Source organism: Artemia sp. Qi Xiang Cuo, chromosome 7 (genome assembly GCF_049724085.1).
Source record: "Artemia sp. Qi Xiang Cuo chromosome 7, ASM4972408v1, whole genome shotgun sequence".
Taxonomy (NCBI): domain Eukaryota; kingdom Metazoa; phylum Arthropoda; class Branchiopoda; order Anostraca; family Artemiidae; genus Artemia; species Artemia sp. Qi Xiang Cuo.
The window spans coordinates 53,863,738-53,883,345 of NC_142800.1; the positions used below are offsets into that span (position 1 = coordinate 53,863,738).

Here is a 19,608-nt window from a genome sequence, read left to right on the forward strand (position 1 = left end):
AAGTTTTAAACCCGTTTTAATCTATTCTATACTAGTAAGCCATTCTGCTTATTTTAGTATTTAAGTGGTTTTTTTAGTCATATATGATTTCTAAATAAGTAATTTTTCAGCTCCATTGCAACTGAGTCCTTCTGTAACTAAACTCTGTGTAACTCAACCACCGTGCAGCTCAACCCTCACGCAACTAAACCCTCGTGCTACTGAACACCTGTTCAATTCAGCCCTATTCGATTGAACCCTTTATGCAACTGAGCTCTCATTTATCTGAACCCTTTGCCCTGAACCCCGTGATTAATTTTTTGAAAGTTTTTTTTTTATATACCATTTCAGTGCAAAACTATTCCCCCCTCTGTAAACAACAATTTATCCTCTAGTCTTATATATTCAAAAATTAGTGAAATGTTTCATGTTCAGGGCCCTAACAAACTTGAAGGTCATGGTTGCAGCAATAGCTGCACTCTAGTACAGAGAAAACCACGGCCAATTGTAGCCAAAACCTTAAAAACACGTTAAAAAACACTGTCTCGAAAAAATTTGCCATTAACAGTGATTCAGGAATGATAGCTATTATTTAGATTCATCTTAGTAGTAAAAGTTTAATGCGGAATCAAACTTGTGGGACTTTTAAAAAAAAGCTGGAAATGCTGATGGGTCTCCCTTTTTCCGTTTTATATCTCCAGTACTAATTGCGCACTAGAACAGCGTAAAAAGCTGCTTAAGACCATTTCAAAGCTAATATTCACATTACGCGCTTTTATAATTTCGTCATGATAACACCATCATAAAATGCCTTATGGTACCAAGAATTGCGATTTTGGTGTCATTTCTGGAGTGTAAAGGCTTGAAACCATAAAAGGTCTACCAGTGAAATTTCCATGATCAAAAAACCCTTCATTTGCTGTTTAAGATCCCTCTTTTGAATGCTCTCCTTCCCAGTCACCTTTGCAAATGAAAAAAAAAAGAGTTTTGAAAAAACTACCGAGTGAAAAAAAATTTATTCAAATACAAAGCTGATTCGTTAATGATAGATTCTATTTGTTTTCACATCAACACTAAAATTAATTACGAGACAAATTCTTGGGAATTCCAAAAAAAGTGCTTGATACCCAGACATGTCTTCTCTTTCTTTCCTTTTTTTTCTCCAGCACTAGCAGGTAACTGAAACATTGTAGAGTCGCTGAAATGGGTAACTATCCGAGGTTTTCAGAATTAGTGTTTCCATTCCCCCACCCAATAAAGGTGTGCATTAAGTGGTCACTGGTTTTGATGTTGCGTGGAATACTTTGCCAGGAAAATCCAAATAAAAAAGATGATTGATTTACTATTCAAACATGCTTCTAAGCATAATAATCCCTATTGTCGCGACCTTCTTTTAGAAGCTTTTTCCTGCAGTAGAAATTTTTGAGTAGAACCAAAGTAAAACTTTTTTTTCCCCAATACCCAATACCAATTCTTTTCTTACTATTGCGTATTACTAGACTAAGGACTACATCGTATTAAGATTTAGGCCTGGCCAGAGCTTTGGGTTGGGTTGAGTCAAACAGGAGTTGATTTAAATAGGAATTGAGCTATATGAGGGTTGAGTTGAACGGGAATTGAGTGAAACTAGGGTTCAGTCGAACAAGGGCTCAGTTAAATGGGTTTGAGTTGCACGGGAGTTGAGTTAAACCGGGGTTCAGTTTTTCACAAGGGTTCAGTTAAATGAGGCTCAGTTAAACGAGGGTTTAGTTAAATGGGGTCGAGTTACATGGGGGTTGAGTTGCATGGGCGTTCAGTTACGCAAGGGTTCGGTTACACGCACACCAATGTTTTATCTCTTGGTTTTGTCTTTGTCTTTTCTTCTATGTGATGAACATATAGCCCCTTTTGATCCTTTTGCCTTAGGTTGTAGCCCCCTTAGCCCTGCTGTAAGGATGTCTTCATCCTGAGTTTTAGTCTGGTACTTATATTTAGGGTAGCGGTTCTTCACCTTTGTATGCCAATCGAATCTTCTATAAAATATTCCGATGCTTTTTAGGGTGATACAATTCTAATTACCTATAGAGTGAATTCACTTTCATCTATTGGGGGTCTTAATTACCATAAACTTGCCCTAAGCTTAACTGACTTGGTCTATACATGCTAATAAAAATAGGCTTATCATTCTAATGTTTTAAACTATGACTTAACTTTTCTAAAATAAAGTTCGAAAGCAAAATATTTTGTGCAAGAAAGTCTGCTGCAAAACTCCAGGTAGCTATTGATATTGGGGTAATTGTTAATATAGAAATGGAATGTTTTGGTGTTTCTTTAGTTTACTGCAGTGTATGATTTCAATGTTGTTGGCTAAAAAAAGACATTTAAAGGTTCAGATCCCTCTTCCTCTCCAAATTCGAGAATTAGATATAAAAGTATATTAATTTGTCTTGAAATAATTAAGTGTATCCTATATATTAAAGATTTTACAAAGTTGCTGATACTATAGTCGTTTTGAAACAAATATTAAAGCCCCAGTAATGTTAGTTGGGATTAGGGTACAGTTGCCCCCCACCTAGACCTTAAAAAACCGTTTCTTCGTTTTTATACAAATATACCTTTGTTTTATATTTTCATTGAAAAATACCTTTTTGATATTTTCTCTGAAAAACATAAAAAAATCAATCAAATTGACCCCTCACATAGATTTTGAAAAATAAATTCTCCCCTACATTTTTGTGAATTGACGCTTCTGCTTTTTACATTTTTGTTTTGTTTTTAGAGTCAATTCGCTTGATTGACTATTAATTGCGTACATTTATGATTGTATTTCCCAGGAATTCATTCGGACAAATGACGACGCATTTTTGCCGTGAATCACTAGATAATTTCTTTGAAAGGAATTCATTCGGACAAATGACGACGCATTTTTGCCGTGAATCACTAGATAATTTCTTTGAAACCAATGGGACCGAGTTTGTGCTTGCGTGTATAACGAGTTGTGCGCATTTTTATACCGCATGATTAAAAAAAGGTTAAAGATGCGGCACCAGATTTTACAGTCTCTATTGGCGGTGCTGATCTCCGTTTTTTGGCCCTTTACTCAGTAATTTTAAGGGTGGGGGGTCTGAGGGTTAGCCGTCCTGTGCTATGACACAATCTTCTTGTTAGCTTTACCTGGATTTCTTCAGGTGTCCATTTGGAGCTTGGTTAATAATGGCTAGAGTTGCACCTCTGACCTTTGTTCCAAACCAAATAACCGGTGAGACCAGGACTTGAACTCGCATAATGAAGGGCATAAGATTACAAGTCTAGCACGCTAACCACTCAATTAGAACGGCTAGAACCACGTGATGAATGGATTAAACGAAAAAATAGCAGTGAATTTTCTTGTCGAAATAACTCTGCTCTTTATTTTATGAGCTTTATCAATCTGGCTTTTAAGCGGTTTAGCTAGTACCACCCCCCCCACACACACACACACAAAATGGGAAGATATTGTTTGCAAAATGAAATCCTTTCTGTTGATCATACTATAAGAACCTTTATTGTATTAATTAAAAAAAAAACTTTCCGAAAAATAAGTTCAAGAAAAGTAAAGGACATTTTAAACTTAAGCTCAGCAGATAAAAATACTTATGAAGATTTAAACTCAAAACGACCAGAAATTACTATTAAGGAATAAATGAAACCCAAAACGAACAGAAATTAAATAAACAATCAAAGGAAAAAACAAACAACAAATAATAACATAAATGAATAAATAGACTTTGAAGTGAATATTGATTAGATTAAACATCAAAATAAAGCTTGAACTGAAAAAAAAATATTTTACTATTGAAGTATACATGAAAGTCAAAAAGAACAGAAATTAAATAAACAATCAATGCAAACAGACATACAATAGATATTAATTTAAATGAATAAATAAATCTTAAAGCGAGTGAAACTTACATTGAATATGCAAATCAAGAGTAGAAAGGGGTCAGGAGGTCCCACGTCCACACCATATTTGGGCATAGAGTCCCTAGGGAGAACACCTGTGCTATCAGTCCCAATCCCACACCAAATATAGGCATAGAGTCCCCAGGGAGAACACGTTTCCGAGAAATGTCTCCGGGCAAAGTTTATTAATGTCTTTGATGTATTTCCAAGGAGAATTGTCCTCGGATGAAGCTTATTAATGTCTTTTAAGTTCTTCCAGGAGAATTGTTTCTAGGCGAATGTTTTGATCTTAGAGATGAAGAGATTAACGCGGGAAAAGGTTTCTTATTAATTTCAAATGTGACAGCGCAGGGATGCCAGAAACAAAAGGAACACGCAGAAATTACGTTTAGGGATTATTTGGGCGAAACCGTTTTAGACATTTTAGGGAATTATTTCGGCGAAACAGTTAGACATTTTAAAAGATGATTTTAGAAGATGTTTTAGAAGAGGATTTGAGGGGGAAACTATGTTGTCGTGATAATACAAAAGTTCGATTTGAACAGTGTCGTGAGGTCCCCTACCCCAAACCCAAACGGCTCCCATACCCCTACTCCAACTACCCCAAGGGGCCCCCTACCCCAAGGGGCCCTTTGGGGGAACTTTGAAAAATCAAGAGAATGTAACTGTGACAAGGTAAACCACAACAAAACACTACTGAAATATTCCAACTCTTGCATTTCAATGGAAGAAATTCAAAATAAACTTTGAAAAGTCAAGATAATGTAACTTTGATGAGGTAAACCATGACAAAACACTACTGAAATATTCCAACTCTTACATTTCAACGAAAGAAATTAAAAATGACCATTGACAAATCAAGAAAATGTAACTGTGACAAGGTGAGCCTAAATAAAACACTACTGAAACGTTCCATCTATTGCATTTCAACGAACGAAATAGTGAATGAACTTTCAACAATCAAGAGAATGTAAGAGTGAAAAGTTAAACTATGACAAAGCACTACTGAAATATTCCAACTCTTTCATTTCAAAAAAAGAAATCCAAATTGAACATAAAAAGATAACGAGAATGTAAGTGTGACTCGGTATATCATGAGAAAGTAATTTTGAAATAGTTCAACTTTTGCATTTTATCTATTGAAATTCAATTTAAACATCGTGAAATTAGGTGAATGTAACTGCGACATGTTAAACCACGGAGAAATACAACTGAAATATTTTAACTCTTGCATTTTAAAAATAGAAATTCAAAATTAATTTTGAAAAACTAGGACAATGTAACTGTGACATGGTAAACCGCAACAAAACACTACTGAAATATTCCAGATCTTTAATTTCAACGAAAGAAATCCGAAATGAACGATAAACCATCAAGAGAATGTATCTATGAAAAGGTAAACAACAACAAAACCCAAGTGAAATATTCCAACTCTTGCATTTAAACGAGATAAATTCAAAATAAAATTTGAAAAATCAATACAATATATATGTGACAAGGTAAACCACGACAAAACACTACTGAAATATTCCAACTCTTGCATTTAAACAAAAGAAATTCAGAATGAAATTTGAAAAATCAAGAAAATGTAAGTGTGAAAAGGTAAACCACAACAAAACACTACTGAAATATTCCAACTCTTGCATTTCAATGATAGAAATTAAAAATGAACTTTGAAAAATTAAGAGAATGTAAGTGTGTTAAGGTAAACACAACAAAACACTAGTGGAATATTCCAACTCGTGCATTTTAACGAAAGAAATTAAAAATGAACTTTGAAAAATCAAGAAACTGCAACTGTGGTAAGGTAAACCATGAGGACACCCTTTTGATATATTTAAACACCTTTATTTAAACGAAAGATATTCAAAGTGATCTTTTAAAAATCAAGCAAATGATCTGAGATGGTAAACAATGAAATAATACTACAGAAATAATCAAAATCATTAATTCCAATGAATGAAATTCAAATGAACTTTGGAAAATCGAGAAAATGAAAGTCTGAAATTTTAAAGCACGAAAAAACACTACTGAATTATTCCAAGTCTTGAATTTCAACGAAAGAAATCCAAAATGAACTTTGAAAAATCAAGAAAATGTAACTGTGACAAGGTAAGCCACAATAAAACACTACTAAAACGTTCTAACTCTTCCATTTCAACGAGCGATATACTGAACGATCAGTGAAAAATCAAGATAATTTAACTCTGAAAAGTTAAACCATGACAGAGCACTATTGAAATATTCCAACTCTTGCATTTAAACAAAAAAAATCCAAAATAAACTTTGAAAAATCACGGGAATATAACTGTGACTCGGTATTTAATGAGACAGCACTTTTAAAATATTCCAACTTTTGCATTTAATCGAATGATATCCAAATTGAACTTCGAGAAATCAAGTGAATTTATCTCTGACAAGTTAAACCTTGAAGGAATACTACAGAAATATATCAGCTCTTGCATTTTAATAATAGAAATTCAAAATTAATTTTGAAAAACTAGGAGACTGTAACTGTGATAAGGTAAACCGCAACAAAAGACTACTGATATATTCCAGATCTTGCATTTCAATGAAAGAAATCCAAAATGAACTATAAAACATCAAGAAAATGTAACTATGACAAGGTAAACAACGACAAAACAGAACTGAAATATTCCAACTCTTGCATTTCAATGAAAGAAATTCAAAATGAACTTTGAAAAATCAGGAGAATGTAACTGTGACAAGGTAAACCATATCAAAACACTACTGAAATGTTCCAACTCTTGCATTTCAACGAAAGAAATTCAAAATGAACTTTGAAAAATCAAGAAAATGTAACTGTGAAAAGGTAAACCACAACAAAACACTACTGAAATATTCCAACTCTTGCATTTCAATGATAGAAATTCAAAATGAACTTTGAAAAATTAACAGAATGTAAGTGTGTTAAGGTAAACACAACAAAACACTACTGAAATATTCCAACTCTTGCATTTCAACGAAAGAAATCCGAAATGAACTTTGAAAAATCAAGAGAATATAACTGTGACATGGTAAACCACGACAAAACACTACTGAAATAATCCAACTCTTGCATTTCAATTAAAGAAATTCAAAATGAATTTTGAAAAATCAAGAGAATGTAACTGTGAGAAGGTAAACCACGACAAAACACTACTGAAATATTCCAATTCTTGCATTTCATTGAAAGAAATTCAAATGAACTTTGAAAAATTAAGAGAATGAAAGTGTGACACTGTAAAGCACTACAAAACACTACTGAAATATTCCAACTCTTGCATTTCAACGAAATAAATACAAAATGAACTTTGAAAAATCAAGAGAATGTATCTGTGACAAGGTAAACCACGATAAAACACTACTTAAATAATCCAACTCTTGCTTTTCAATTAAAGAAATCCAAATTGAACTTTGAAAAATCAAGAGAATGTAACTCTGACAAGGTAAACAACGACAAAACACTACTGAAACAATCAAACTCTTGCATTTCAACGAAAGAAATTCAAAATGAACTTTGAAAAATCAAGAGAATGTAAGTGTTACAAGGTAAACCACGACAAAACACTACTGAAATATTCCAACTAATTCATTTAAACTAAAGTAATTCCAAAGGAACTTTGAAAAATCAAGAGAATGTAACTGTGACAAGGTAAAATACTACAAAACACTACTGAAATATTCCAACTCTTGCATTTCAAGGAACGAAATTCAATATAAACTTTGAAAAATCAAGAAAATGTAAATGTGACAAGGTAAACCATAACAAAACACTACTGAAATATTCCAACTCTTGCATTTCAACGAAAAGAAATTCAAAATGAACTTCAAAATCAAGAGAATGTAACTGCGACAAGGTAAACCATGACAAAGCACTACTGAAATAATCCATCTCTTGCATTTCTATGAAAGACATCCACAATAAACTGTTAAAATCAAGAGAACGTAAGTGTGACAAGGTAAACCACGAAAAAACACTTCTGAAATAATCTAACTCTTGCATTTCAATGAAAGAAATTCAAAATGAACTTTGAAAAATCCAGCAAATGTAACTGTGACAAGGTAAAGCACAACAAAACACTACCGAAATATTCCAACTCTTGCATTTCAACGATAGAAATTCAAAATGAACTTTGAAAAATTAAGAGAATGTAACTGTGACAAGGTAAATCATGACAAAACACTACTGAAATAATCCAACTCTTGCATTTCAATGAAAGAAACCGAAAATGAACTTTGAAAAATCAAGAGAATGTAACTTTGACATGTTATATCATGAAAATAAACAACTGAAATAACTAAAATTTCGCATTTAAATGAAGGAAATTCAAATTAACTTAAAAAAATCAGGAGAATGTACCAGTATCATGCTCAACCATGACAAAATGCTGTTGAGTTAGTCAAACTCTTACTTTGCAACGAAAGAAACTCAAAATGAATTTCGTAACATCAAGAGAATGTAGCTGCGAAAAGATAAACCACGACAATTCACTACTGAAATAATCCAACTCTTGCATTTCAATGAAAGAAATTCAAATGAACTTTGAAAAATCAAGAGAATGAAAGTGTGACAGGGTAAACCACGACAAAACACTACTGAATTATTCCAACTCTTGCATTTCAACGAAAGAAATCCAAAATGAACTTTGAAAAATCAAGAGAATGTAGCTGTGACAAGGTAAACCACGATAAAACGCTATTGAAATAATCCAACTCTTGCATTGCACTGAAAAAAAATCAAAATGAACTTTGAAAAATCAAGAAAATGTAACTGTGACACAATAAACCTCAACAAAACACTACTGAAATATTCCAACTCTTGCATTTCAAAGAAAGAAATTCAAAAAGAACTTTGAAAAACCACGAGAACGTAACAGCGAAATTGTAAAAAATGACCAAAAACTACTGAAATAATCCAACTCTTACATTTCAACGAAAGAAATTCAAAATGAACTTTGAAAAATCAAGAGAATGTAACTGTGAAATGGTAAATCATGACAAAACACTACTGAAATAATCCAACTCTTGCATTTCAATGAAAGAAATTCAAAATGAACTTTGAAAAATCGAGAGAATGTAACTGCGACAAGGTAAACCATGACAAAACACTACTGAAATAATCCATCTATTGCATTTCAATGAAAGAAATCCACAATGAACTTTGAAAATCATGAGAATGTAACTGTGACAATGTAAACCATGACAAAACATTACTGAAATAATCAAACTCTTGCATTTCAATGAAAGAAATTCAAAATGAACTTCGAAAAATCAAGAAAATGTAACTGTGATAAGGTAAACCATAACAAAACACTACTGAAATATTCCAACTCTTGCTTTTCAACGATAGAAATTCAAAATGAACTTTGAAAAATTAAGAGAATGTAACTGTGACAAGGTAAATCATGAAAAAACACTACTGAAATAATCCAACTCGTGCATTTCAACGAAAGAAATCCAAAATTAACTTTGAAAAATCAAGAGAATGGAACTGTGACAATTTAAATCATGACAAAACATCACTGAAATAATCCAACTATTGCATTTAATTTAAGGAAATTCAAAAGAACTATGAAAAATTGAGAGATTGTACCAATAACATAGACAACTCTGAAGCGAAGCAACTGAATTCGTCCAACTCTTGTTTTTCATCGAGGTAAAACCAAAATGAACTACGAAAATTAAGAGACTGTAGTCTCGACATGGTAAATCACGACAATACTATACTAAAATAATCCAACTCTTGCATTTAAATGAGAGAAATTCAACTGAACTTCGAAAAATCTAGAGAATGAAAGTGCGATATGGTAAACCAGGACAAAACACTACTGAATTATTCCAACTGTTACATTTCAACGAAAAAAATCCGAAATGAACTTTGAAAAATCAAGAGAATGAAAATGTGACAAGGTAAACCACGACAAAATACTAATGAATTATTCCACCTCTTGCATTTCAACGAAAGAAACCCAAAATGAACTTTGAAAAATCAAGAGAATGTAACTGTGACAAGGTAAACCACGATAAAACGCTATTGAAATAATCCAACTCTTGCATTGCACTGAAAAAAAATCAAAATGAACTTTGAAAAATCAAGAGAATGTAACTGTGACACGATAAACCACAACAAAACACTACTGAAATATTCCAACTCTTGCATTTCAACGAAAGAAATTCAAAAAATGAACTTTGAAAAATCACGAGAATGTAACTGTGACAAGGTAAACCACGACAAAACACTACTGAAATAGTCCAACTCTTACATTTCAACGAAAAAATTCGAAAATGAACTGATCAAGAGAATTCTCTTGAAAAATCAAGAGAATGTAACTGTGAAATGGTACATCATGACAAAACACTACTTAAATAATCCAACTCTTGCATTTGAATGAAAGAAATTCAAAGAACTTTGAAAAATCGAGAGAATGTAACTGCGACAAGGTAAACCATGACAAAACACTACTGAAATAATCCATCTATTGCTTTCCAATGAAAGAAATCCACAATGAACTTTGAAAATAAAGAGAATGTAACTGTGACAAGGTAAACCACGACAAAACACTACTGAAATAATCAAACTCTTGCATTTCAATGAAAGAAATTCAAAATGAACTTTGAAAAATCAAGAAAATGTAACTGTGACAAGCTAAACTACAACAAAACACTATTGAAATAATCCAACTCTTGCATTTCGATGAAAGAAATTCAAAATAAACTTTGAAAAATAAAGAGAATGTAACTATGACAAGGTAAACCATGACAAAACACTACTGAAATAATCCAACTCTTGCATTTCAACGAAAGAAATCGAAAATTAACTTTGAAAAATCAAGAGAATGTAACTGTGAAATGGTAAACCACGACAAAACACTACTGAAATAACCCAACTCTTGCATTTCAATGAAAGAAATTCAAAAGAACTTTGAAAAATCGAGAGAATGTAACTGTATCATGCTAAACCACGACAAAACACTACTGAAATATTCTAACTCTTATTTTTCAACGAAACAAATTCAAAATGAACATTGAAAATTTAGAAGAATGTAACTGCGACATGGTAAACCACGACAATACACTACTGAAATAATCCAACTCTTGCATTTCAATGAAAGAAATTCAAAATGAACTTTGAAAAATCAAGAGAATGTAACTGTGACAGGGTAAACCACGACAAAACACTAATGAAATATTCCAACTCTTGCATTTCAACGAAAGAAATCCAAAATTAACTTTGAAAAATCAAGAGAATGTAGCTGTGACAACGTAAACCACGATAAAACACTAGTGAAATAATCCAACTCTTGCATTTCAATGAAAAAAAATCAAAATGAACTTTGAAAAATCATGAGAATGTAACTGTGACACGATAAACCACAACAAAACACTACTGAAATATTCCAACTCTTGCATTTCAACAAACGAAATTCAAAATGAACTTTGAAAAATCACGAGAATGTAACTGTGACAAGGTAAACCACGACGAAACACTACTGAATTAATCCAACTCTTACATTTAAACGAAAAAATTCGAAAATGAACTTTGAAAAATCAAGAGAATATAACTGTGAAATGGTAAATCATGACAAAACACTACTAAAATAATCCAACTCTTGCATTTCAATGAAAGAAATTCAAAAGAACTTTGAACAATCGAGAGAATGTAACTGCGACAAGGTAAACTACAACAAAACACTACTGAAATATTCCAACTCTTGTATTTCAATGAAAGAAATTCAAAATGAACTTTGAAAAATTAAGAGAATTTAACTTTATCACGATAAACCACAACAAAACACTACTGAAATATTCCAACTCTTGCATTTCAATGAAAGAAATACAAATGAACTTTGAAAAATCAAGAGAATAAAATTGTGACAGGGTAAACCTTGACAAAACACTACTGAATTATTCCAAATCTTGCATTTCAACGAAAGAAATCCAAAATGAACTTTGACAAATCAAGAAAATGTAGCTGTGACAAGGTAAACCATGATAAAACACTACTGAAATAATCCAACTCTTGCATTTCAATGAAAGAAATTCAAAAGAACTTTGAAAAATCGAGAGAATTTAACTGCGTCAAGGTAAACTACAATAAAACACTACTGAAATATTCCAACTCTTGTATTTCAATGAAAGAAATTCAAAATGAACTTTGAAAAATTAAGAGAATGTAACTTTGACACGATAAACCACAACAAAACACTACTGAAATATTCCAACTCTTGCATTTCAATGAAAGAAATTCAAAATGAACTTTGAAAAATCACGAGAATGTAACTTTGACAAGGTAAACCACGACAAAACACTACTGAAATGTGCCAACTCATGCATTTCAATGAAAGAAATTCAAAATGAACTTTGACAAATCAAGAGAATGTAATTGTGACAAGGTAAACCACCTTGAAATAATCCAACTCTTGCATTGCAATGAAAAAAATCAAAATGAACTTTGAAAAATCAAGAGAATGTAACTGTGACACGATAAACCACAACAAAACACTACTGAATTATTCTAACTCTTGCATTTCAACGTTAGAAATTCAAAATGAACTTTGAAAAATCAAGAAAACGTAACTGCGACATGGTAAACCACGATAAAACACTACTGAAATGTTCCAACTCATGCATTTCAATGAAAGAAATTAAAAATGAACTTAGAAAAATCAACAGAATGAAATTTAGACAGGTTAAACCATGACAACAAACAATTTAGATAATCCTGACCTTGTACTTCAATTAATGATATACAAAAATGAACTTTTAAACATCAAGTGAGTGTTACCGTGACACTATAAAACACAACAAAAAACAAATTTAAATATTCCAACTCTTGCATTTCAATGAAAGAACTCCATAATGAACTTTGAAAAAATCAAGAGAATGTAACTGTGAAAAGGTAAACCATGACAAAACACTACTGAAATAATCCAACTCTTGCATTTCAAGGAAAGAAATCCAAAATGAACTTTGAAAAATCAAGAGAATGTAACTGTGACATGCTAAACCATGACAAAACACTACTGAAATAATCCAACTCTTGCATTTCAATGAAATAAATCCATAATGAACTTTGAAAATCAAGAGAATGTAACTGTGACACGATAAACCACAACAAAACACTACTGAAATATTCCTACTCTTGCATTTCAACGAAAGAAATCCAAAATGAACTTTGAAAAATCAAGAGAATGTAACTGTGACATGGTAAACCATGACAAAACACTAATGTTTTGAGGGGGAGTCAAAATTTGAAGGGTGGGACCCTTTTGTGTCCCAAAATGCACAAATTAAAAAATATTAAACAATGGGGGGCTCTGGGGCCTTTGGGGGGCCGGGGGCCCTTTGGGAGCCCGGGGGCCCTTTGGGAGCCCGGGGGACCTTTGGAGACCGGGGGCTTCCTTCGGCGTTGGGGTAGGGGGATCGGAGCCCTTTGGGGTTGGGGTAGGGGACCTCACGACACTGTTCAAATGGAACTTGTGTATTATAACGACCACAGAGTTTCACCCTCAAATCCTCTTCTAAAACATCTTCTAAAATCATCTTTTAAAATGTCTCTAACTGTTTCGCCGAAATAATTTCCCTAAAATGTCTAAAACGGTTTCGCCCAAATAACCCCTAAACGTAATTTCTACGTGTTCCTTTTGTTTTTGGCATCCCTGCGCTGTCACATTTGAATTTCTGCGTGATCATCTCTCAGACATTAAAAACATTCGCCCAGAAACAATTCTCCTGGAAGAACTCCAAAGACATTAATAAACTTCGCCCGGAGACAATTCTCCTTGGAAATACATCAAAGACATTAATAAACTTTGCCCGGAGACATTTCTCGGAAACCTGTTCTCCCTGGGGATTCCATGCCCATATTTGGTGTGGGATTGGGACTGACAGCACAGGTGTTCTCCCTAGGGACTCTATGCCCAAATATGGTGTGGACGTGGGACCTCCTGACCCCTTTCTACTATCAAGCTTGAAACGAACAAAAATCACTACAAACAAGAGTTTGGGTATCGCCTCCTTCTCTCACTGGAAAAGTCTAAAACCTACTGTATCATTGGCGCTTTACTGAAAACCAATTTTATTACAAGTACTTTCTTCTGTACTTCATATTGAAAATAAACATTAAAATTATAGTAAAATTTTGAACTGATGAGCTTTCAGCGATTAATATCATTATACATCAAATATTCAGTTTAATTTTTTAGTTCTTTCTAAAGTTGTTCAAGACGAATATAGTTTCACTACAAACAAGAGTTTGGATACTGCCCCCTTCCTTAACTGTAAATAAAAACCAAAAGCCTACTGTGTCATTGGCACTTAACTGAAAACGAAATATATTACAAATATTTTATTTTCCAGTTCTTACAGCATTGAAAATAAAATTAAATTAGAGTGAAATAAATTCTTGAACTGATGGATCTTTCAACAACAAATATCGTTATATATCAAATATTCAATTTGATGTTGTTTATACTTTCCAAGACTGTTCAAGACGCATTTAGTTTTCTGTAAAGCGCCAATGGCGCATTAGGTTTTAGACTTTTACAATGAGAGAAGGAGGTGATACCCAAACTTTTGTTTGTAGTGATTTTTGTTCGTTTCAAGCTTGACTAGCATATTCAATTAAAGTTTCCCTTGATTTAAGATTTATTTATTCATTTACATTAATATCTATTGTATGTTTGCTTGCATTGATTGTTTTTTTAATTTCTATTCGTTTTGAGTTTCTTGTATACTTCAATAGCAAAATATTTTTTTTCGTTTTAAGCTTGATTTTCATATTCAATCTAAGCATTACTCGCTTTACGATCTATTTATTCATTTACATTGTACTTGTTGTATGTTTTTTCCTATGATTGTTTATTTAATTTCTGTTCGTTGTGGGTTTCATTTATTCTTTAATAGAAATTAATGGTCATTTTGAGTTTGAATTTTAACAGGTAATTGTATCTGCTGAGCTTAAGTTTGAAATGGCATTTATATTTCTTTGAAAAACTCATTTTTCGAAAAGTTTTTTTTAATGCATTTTTGTTCGTGTTTAATTGAAAAAAATTTCAAATTTTTAAAAATTCCGTATTTTAAAATGAGACTTAAAAAAAAATCAATTGTTCATCGAGGTATCAATATTGGTATCAAAGTTACACTATCAAGTGAAAAAATGTTTGACCCCCCCCCCCCACACACACACAAAATGGGAAGATATTGTTTGCAAAATGAAATCCTTTCTGTTGATCATACTATAAGAACCTTTACTGTATTAATTAAAAAGAAGTTTCTGAAAAATAAGTTTTTTAAAGAAAAATAAAGGCCATTTTAAACTTAAGCTCAGCAGATAAAAATACTTATGAAGATTTAAACTCAAAACGCCCAGAAATTACTATTAAAGAATAAATGAAACCCAAAACGAACAGAAATTAAATAAACAATCATAGGAAAAAACATACAACAAGTAATAATACAAATGAATAAATAGATCTTAAAGCGAGTAATGCTTAGATTGAATATGAAAATCAAGCTTAAAACGAAAAAAAAATATTTTACTATTGAAGTATACATGAAACTCAAAAAGAACAGAAATTAAATAAACAATCAATGCAAACAGACATACAATAGATATTACTTAAATGAATAAATAAATATTAAAGCGAGTGAAACTTAAATTGAATATGCAAATCAAGCTTGAAACGAACAAAAATCACTACAGACAAGAGTTTGGGTATTGCCTCCTTCTCTCACTGGAAAAGCCTAAAACCTACTGCGTCATTGGCGCTTTACTGAAAATCAAATTTATTACAAATATTTTCTTTTGTACTTCATATTGAATATACACATAAAAATTATAGAGAGATTTTGAACTGATTAGCTTTCAGCAATTGGTATCATTATACATCAAATATTCATTTTAATTCATTAGTTCTTTCTAATGTTGCTCAAGACGAAAATAGTTTTACTACAAACAAGAGTTTGGATACTGCCCCCTTCCTTAACTGTAAAAAAAACCAAAAGCCTACTGCGTCACTGGCGGTTCACTGAAAACGAAATATATTACAAATATTTTCTTTTCCAGTTCTTACAGCATTGAAAATAAAAATAAATTTACTTTTCTTTGAACAACTTATTTTTCAGAAAGTTTTTTCAAAAATTAATTTTTGTTTGTTTTTGATTGCAAAAAGTTTCAATTTTTTAAAAATTCCTTATTTCAAAATCAAACTTAAAAAAAATCAAATCTTCATTAAAGTATCAAAACTGGTATCAAAGTAACAATATCAAAGTGAAAAAAGTTTGCCCCCTTTGAAGTTTATGTGACGACCCCTTCTATATGAAGTGCGTCTGAGAAAAAAATGGAGTGTGGGGGGAGGCTAGCTGCCATCCGATCACTTTTTACTATTAAAAAGTGAATTACAACTTTCAATTTCCAATCAAATGAGCGCTCTATCAAGTTTATACGAGCATCCCTTCCATAAAAACAATGTATGTCCTTATTTCAAAATCAAACCTAAAAAAAAAATCAAATCTTCATCAAAGTATCAAAACTGGTATCAAAGTAACAATATCAAAGTGAAAAAAGTTTGCCCCCTTTGAAGTTTATGTGACGACCCCTTCTATATGAAGTGCGTCTGAGAAAAAAATGGAGTGTGGGGGGAGGCTAGCTGCCATCCGATCACTTTTTACTATTAAAAAGTGAATTACAACTTTCAATTTCCAATCAAATGAGCGCTCTATGAAGTTTATGCGAGTATCCGTTCCAAACCAACAATATATGTCCCCAAGGCATAACTTAAAACGCCTACCCTCGGGCCCTGGAGGGATGTGTCAACACCGGAGTTTTTCTTATCTGAACTTTGTTATCAGAACTATATGTAGTGCGTCTGAGGAAAAAATAAATGGAGTGTGGGGGGAGGCTAGTTACCCTCGGATATCTTTTGACTCTTAAAAAGTGAGCTAGAACTTTCAACTTCCAATCAAAGGAGCCCTTTCTGAAGTTTATACGAGCTTCCCTTTCATAAGAATCACATACGCCCGCAGCGCAAAACTTACAATGCCTACCCCCTCGGCCCTGGGGGGTTGTGTTGACACCGGAGTTTTTTTTGTCTAATTTTTGAACAATTTGTAAAAAACTGGCTATCTCAAAATTTGTAGCGGACGGGTTTGCGGAAAAAAGGGCATGGGGGGGGGCTAGTTGCCCTTAAATCCCTTGACTCTTAAACTAGAACTTTCAATTTCCAATCAAATGAGACCTCTATGAAGTTTATACGAGCAACCCTTTCATAAGAACCATACATGCCCTTAGGGCATAACTTAGAAAGCCTTCTCCTGGGCCCTGGGGGGTTGTATTGACACCGGAGTTTTTCTTATCCGACCTTTGAACTATTCTATATTTAACAAAATGTCTATCTCAAAATTTTCATCAGATGGGTTTTGACAAAGAAGGAGTGGGGGGGGGGGCTATTTGTCCGTGCATCTCTTTTGACTATTAAAAGTGAACTCGAACTTTCAATTTCCATTCAAAAGAGCCCTCTCTGAAGTTTATACGAGTATCCATTTCATAAGAACAATATATGCCGCAGGGCATAACTTTCAATGCCTGCCCCCGGGCCATGGGGGTTGTGTTGACTCCTGAGTTTTTGTTATCTGACTTTTGAACTATGACCCCGGAGTTTTCGTTATCTGGTCTTTGAACTATTTCTTAAAAAATGGCTATCTCAAAGTTCTTATCGGGTAGATTTGAGAACAAAGGGCGTAGGGGGGGATAGGTGCCCTCAAATCTCTTCTGACTCTTAAAAAGTGAACTAGAACTTTCAATTTACAATTGAATGAGCTTTCTTTGAAGTTTATACGAGCATCCCTTCCATAAGAACCATATATGCCCCAGGGCATAACTTACAACGCCTGCCCCCGGGTTCTGGGGGTTTGTGTCGACACCGGAAATTTTGTTATATGATTTTTGAACTATTTTTAACAAAATAGCTATCTCAAAATTTCTATCAGATACACTTGGGAAAAAAAGGGAATGGGGGGGGGGACTGGTTACCCTCCAATATCTTTTGACGCTTATAAAGTCAACTAGAACTTTCAATTTACAATCAAATGAGCCCTCTCATAAGTTTATACAAGCATTCCTTCCATAAGAACCATATATGCCCCCAGGGCATAACTATTAACCCTTGCCCTGAAGACCTTGGGAGGGAGTGTCATGCTCAAAGATATAATTTCCAGAACTTTCAACTACGTTGAACAAAATGGCTATCTCAAAATTTTGATTGGATGTGTTTGGGGAAAAGGTGGGCGTGAGAGGGGGGTTAGTTCCCTTCCAATCACTTTCAAGTATGGAAAAGGACACTAGCCCTTTGAATTTCCAATTGAATGAGCCCTTTTTGAAGTTTCTACGACAAAGCCTTCTATAAAAAAGTTATATGCCTCCAGGGCATAACTTACAACCCTTGCCTTGAGGACTGGGGGGAGTGTCCTCCTCAAAAATATAATTTATATCTTGAAATCGACTACGTAGAACAAAATAACTATCACAAAATTTTGATTGGATGTGTTTGGAGAAATGGTGGGCGTGGAATGGGTGTTTGTTGCCTTCCAATCATTTTTGACCCTTAAATAGGGCACTAGAACTCTCAATTTCCATTTGAATGAGCCACCTTTGAAGTTTTTACGACTACCCCTCCCATATGAAGTGCCTTTTTGAAGTTTCTATGACAAAGTTTTCTATAATTAATTTAAAGAAAATTTCCTAAAAATAAGTTTTTCAAATAAAAGCAAAAGCTATTTCAAACTTAAGATCGGCAAATACAGATAACTGTTAAAATTCAAACTCAAAACGACCAGAAATTACTATTAAAGAGTAAATGAAACCCAAAACGAACAGAAATTAAATAAACAATCAAGCAAAAAACATACATCAAGTAATAATATAAATGAATAAATAGATCTTAAAAGCGAGTAATGCTTAGATTGAATATGAAAATTAAGCTTAAAACGAAAACAAATATTTTGCTATTGAGGAATCAACGATACTTATCACGAGCTGAAATTAAATAAACAATCACTGCAAAGATACATATATCATATTTTAGTTTAAATGAATAAACAAATCTTAAAACGAGTGAAAAGTAAAAATAATATTGAAATCCAATTTGGAATGAAAAATAATAAATACAAACAAAAATTTGGGCGTCGCCTCACTGTAGAAGCCTAAAACCTACTGCGTCATTGGCGCTTTACTGAAAACAATTCTTTGAAATGATTTCACTTTTGTAACTTTAAGAAATCAAACATTCATTAAGATTTTAGGGAATAAATATCAGCATATGTATATTAAATTGACAATGGACATTTTTTTTTCAGTAAAGTACAAATTATATTCTGGTTTTTAGAAAGCATAGGGGTTTTGAACCCTACTCACATTAATTTATGCTTGTTTTGAGTTTGACTCTAATATTTATTTCAATTTTTGTTTGTTTTGGGTTTCATTTATTTATTGATACTGATTTGGGGTAGTTGTATGCTTGGTAGACTATACGATAGTCCGGACGCCAGGTGTTGAAAATGTTACCACGACGGAATGGGGCTGCTACGAGAATTAGCCTACCCTCCACCCCCTAAATTGACCATGCGGATTCAAAAATACCAATGGCACTTGCTCGCGGGTGGTGGAACACTCCGAAACTTGACATTTTATTATATTTTGGTGTTTCA

General features: G+C 33.0%; 1 protein-coding gene across 1 annotated transcript in view; it reads left to right on the forward strand.

Annotated features, from left to right (window-relative positions):
• The first annotated feature begins 12,600 nt into the window (after positions 1-12,600).
• Positions 12,601-19,608, forward strand: part of PNPase (polyribonucleotide nucleotidyltransferase 1) — a 44,868-nt gene continuing 37,860 nt past the window's right edge. Inside the window, exon 1 of the mRNA XM_089091864.1 lies at positions 12,601-12,677. Within this exon, the coding sequence (XP_088947990.1) occupies positions 12,601-12,677 (77 nt within the window). The remainder of the gene's footprint in view (positions 12,678-19,608) is intronic.